The sequence below is a fragment of the Saccostrea echinata genome, unplaced genomic scaffold (genome assembly GCF_033153115.1).
Source record: "Saccostrea echinata isolate AGI-Se365-2 ecotype Australia unplaced genomic scaffold, CSIRO_AGI_Sech_v1 ptg000022l, whole genome shotgun sequence".
Classification (NCBI taxonomy): Eukaryota; Metazoa; Mollusca; class Bivalvia; order Ostreida; family Ostreidae; genus Saccostrea; species Saccostrea echinata.
Genome location: NW_026889771.1, coordinates 6,690,232 through 6,694,269, shown reverse-complemented (window position 1 = coordinate 6,694,269; position 4,038 = coordinate 6,690,232). Strand labels below are relative to the sequence as shown.

The 4,038-nt window shown below is 30.1% G+C and overlaps 1 protein-coding gene across 1 annotated transcript; it reads right to left on the bottom strand.

The window, feature by feature from the left end:
- On the bottom strand, positions 1-1,283 carry LOC133190664 (uncharacterized). Its single transcript, XM_061326356.1, has 5 exons — positions 978-1,283; positions 811-889; positions 588-716; positions 152-312; positions 1-60 (listed from the first exon to the last, which is right to left on the bottom strand). The coding sequence occupies exons 1-5, from the start codon at positions 1,281-1,283 to the stop codon at positions 1-3; spliced, it is 735 nt and encodes a 244-aa protein (XP_061182340.1).
- Between the last annotated feature and the right edge of the window lie 2,755 nt (positions 1,284-4,038).

The following is a 4,038-nucleotide window of genomic DNA, read 5'->3' as shown; positions in this document are numbered from 1 at the left end:
CTAAATGAAGAGTCCCTTTCTAAATAAGCGGTGCAATACTGTATTTCTTTCATTTTCCTCCTGAAAATAGAGAATAATGCATAAATGCTTACAATTTTTCACATTCTTCAACAAAAACATTACAGTATATACTATTTGACTTGATGCTTACTTTTCCCGTAAACATGGCGTTTTTACACTGCGGGGGAGGTTTGAATACACTCGGGTCAAGAATGCTAGGTACAACATTTAGGGCGTCCAAATTTATTAGTGTTCCACTGCCCTTCTCTGCGCTCCCCACAAAATATACAACATGTACTGGGTTGCAGGAGTCTGAAATATTTTTTTTTAAAATAATACTTCAAACATTTGTAGGTATGCGTGGCATTGAAAAATGTGTATAAAATTTTCCTATTATGTACCTAAATATTGAATATGAAACTGTGAAATATAAAGTTCCACAAAACATTTATACCCAATGTAACAAAGGAACGATTGGCAGTAAATAATATTCATTGCTTTAAGTCATTCAAAATTTATCCAAATATTGAAAGCGACACTCATACTTACTGTAAATTTATGTGAAAGATAATGTTAAAATCTCTTACTCGTTGGTAAATTTCGGCTAATTGTTGCGTCAACTGATCTTGGTAAGTCATCATTGGCAGTGAACCTGTAATTCTGTACCTTATTCCAACTAGAAGCCAATGAGCCGGTGCTAACCAATTTTGCGTCATCTGCCAGATATAAAAGAGGAATCGTACATGTATATTGAAACACTTTGTATTCTTTGATATAAATAATTAAAAACGGCAAATTTAATTATTGTACCTGGTACACATTGTTTTGTCATGTTCTCAATAGTACTCTTTTGACAGCTGCCATCTGGTCCGATGTTGTACTGAACACCCTAGAATATTTAATCATAATAAAGTAATACATTTGTGTATTTCTTAATGAAAATTTATCCTAGGTACTTGAAAATAAACATAACTTACATTTTTGTAGTCATTTATAATGGTTGTGTCGAAAGGAGCTGGGCCCGGAATGAGCGGAGACACTTCCGCTCCGTTCAATTTGAGATAAGTCCTTTGATTTAGGTAATCATACGCTGTTTTGACAGTCCCATTGATATAAGAGTAAGCTGTTTTTGGAGCATCTTGATTTTCGTCGATAAATACTGTTCCATAGTCTAGAAACATATCGGCAACCCATTGATCGGGAGTGCAGCATACTTGAGAGATGCTAGGTTGTATATTGACTACTATACATGTAGACAATACAATGATATATACTGCGTTCATTTCAACGACCTTCATTGATAAATATTTTAAAATATTCTTATGTTTAACTCGATGGATCTCATATAACAGATCTAATCACTTTGAAGATACTGATAATCAAAGTCAATATTTACATATTTTATCCCTGTACGTATCAGTTTAAATTTACAGTCTTAATGAATCAGTTAGTTGAAAGAATATTGGATGCTTCGTTGTGAAATTTGACTGAATAATTCTTTATCTTATTCATTTAATTATTTGATTAAATATGTAAGAATAATATGCATGAAATATAATCATTTCACATAGTTTAGCTGGTTGATAGTGCAAGATTTTTTGGTTAATAATACCGATGACAAGTGTAAACAAGTAGTAAAAATAACAATATCATGGCTACTGGTAACCAGATTCATACAAAAAGGAGCAGCAATATGTAGAATTTAGATGCCATTAGTAAAACTGCAAATAAGTAAATATTGACAAATATTAAAATAACATGTATCATCAAATCTGAGAATTGTATTTAGAGTATTTAGAAGCAGTACATGTGTATTGACAAATATGAGGGGATATATTAATTTATATCTTCTTTGCTTTTACTTTGTACATCCAAACATGAATCAGCTACTGTCTTCTCATAGAAAAGCAACAAGATAACATGAATTTAAGTGATTTCATTTGTATCTATCAGAAATGATATATTTGAAAATATTTACAAGAAATCTATAATTTACTCATAAAATGGTAATGTGTTCATGTATAAAGCACGATGGGTCATTTAACAATTCAAATTTCTAAAATGATTTAGAGTTTTAGAATTGTAATATTTAGTTCAAATTTCTTAATTTTAAAAACGCATATTGATTCGCATTTTGAAATTTGATATTCTAGGTTAAAAATTTAAATTTTCAAATTTCCAAACACGTTTTAAAATTTAAAATTTTTAGATTTTTACTTTCAATTTTCAAAATTCATATTTCCAAAACCTGTTTTTGAGTTTTTAATCTATCCTTTCTTCAGAAAGTTAACCTTAACAATCTAAAATTCAGAACCATTTTTTGTCTTCTGATATTTTTAAAATTTACTTTAAACTTCTAAATTTCAGCTTTCAAAACTTTTTACATTTTCAGAAATTTAGAACTTTGATTGAAACACTCAAATTTTAAATAATCAAAACACGTTTTTTTCATCTTGAGTTTTTAGAATTTTACTTCAAATATTCAAAATATCAAATTTCCAAACCAGTCGACATCAATTCTAAAAGCCCCAGTTTAGTAACTTGATTGATTGACTGAAAACATTCTCTAGACATTGAGTAGCGCTAGTCGATTCGCCCCTTGGCTGAATTGCCACATTTCACGAACACTCCAAAGCACATTTTACATATATAACATCTAGAAGGAAAAAAATTAAGAAAATATACAAATAGGAAGTTTAAAAAAATACTTTCGTTGATGCATTAATTAGTAATCAAAGAATATAAATAGCACCCCGGGTGGTCTTTTGGACATTGCAGTAGAATTTATTCTAGTATATATTTGTGATATCCTGTATATATTTAGGATTTTTTTCGGTGGGGGGGGGGTTGGTTGGTTATATTTTAATAATATGTGTATAAGTGAATATATTTAAGTTTAATATTTGATAAACAAAATTCTAGTATACTCACTAAAAGAAAAATGAATCAATCTGTGTTTGTATTTTTCTTATTTCTTATTGGTTATCTTGACAGCGTTATTATTATATTAAAGGAAGCATAAAAAAGTTCTATTAAACATTTATTTGGGTTTTAACCAATTATATTTTAAAATTCAAATTGGCTCTAAGATACTTACGAGAGGGTTAGAGCTCTCGTACAGTTACGACAAAAATCTCGTAAGAATTTTTTTGTGAAAAGGAATAAAATCATAAGATTTTTCTAACGATGAAAATCAATCGTAAGATTATTTGTGAAAAGGGCTACTGCATTTTTTTTTAAAATACTGATCTCTAAATAAATGTTTATTAAATAAATAAGATGTAAAATGAACGGAACTGGAATATATAAGTATACATTCATTTTTATGCTTTGTATACTCTGGATAAAGGAATATGAATGCAGACTGAGGACAAGGATGCTTGCCTATATGTCGTATGTTCTTTAGCGCCTGACTGAATTGTATCTAAGTATGTTATGTACCTTAGAAAGATGCAGGATGATGGTGAAATGTTTGCCGATAGGAACATTGAGTATCTAAATAGGATGCAGACTGAGGGCCTTTAGATATCTCTTTCCGTGGCCTTCAATTCAACATTCATATTTCGACGACGTTTCATCAATTAACAATATTTTTTTCATTCCTATGTTGACTCGAAACATCCCTTCGAACTCGAAATAAAAGATACTACAGCGTTTGACACATCTGTTTCATATTTGGATATTTTCTAGATAAAGACGTTAATGGTAGCCTAACAACAAAACTTCATGATAAACATGATGACTTCAACTTTTCTATTGTCAACTTCCCTTATTTATGTAGCAATATATCATTATCACCCGCATATTGAGTTTATGTCTCCCAGTTGAGCATGCTCTACGTACGATAAATTTCTAAAACGAGGCAAGCTATTGACAAACTGGTTGATGAAACAAGGATATAAACAGTCTCATTTAAAGTCAACATTTCGCATATTCTATGGTCAATATAATGCCGTTGTCAGCAAGTACAATCTATCATTAAGTCAAATGCTGACTGACGTTATTCATACTAATTATTAGGCCATTATTTACACACTG

Bases quoted from the DNA above. Each gene is read 5' to 3' on its own strand.
- LOC133190664 (XM_061326356.1), bottom strand. From the start codon at position 1,283: ATGAACGCAGTATATATCATTGTATTGTCTACATGTATAGTAGTCAAT. The intron at 313-587 runs GTAAGAGATTTT...AAAATATTTCAG, and splicing joins TAGCCGAAATTTACCAACGA to ACTCCTGCAACCCAGTACAT. The intron at 61-151 runs GTAAGCATCAAG...CTCTATTTTCAG, and splicing joins ACGCCATGTTTACGGGAAAA to GAGGAAAATGAAAGAAATAC.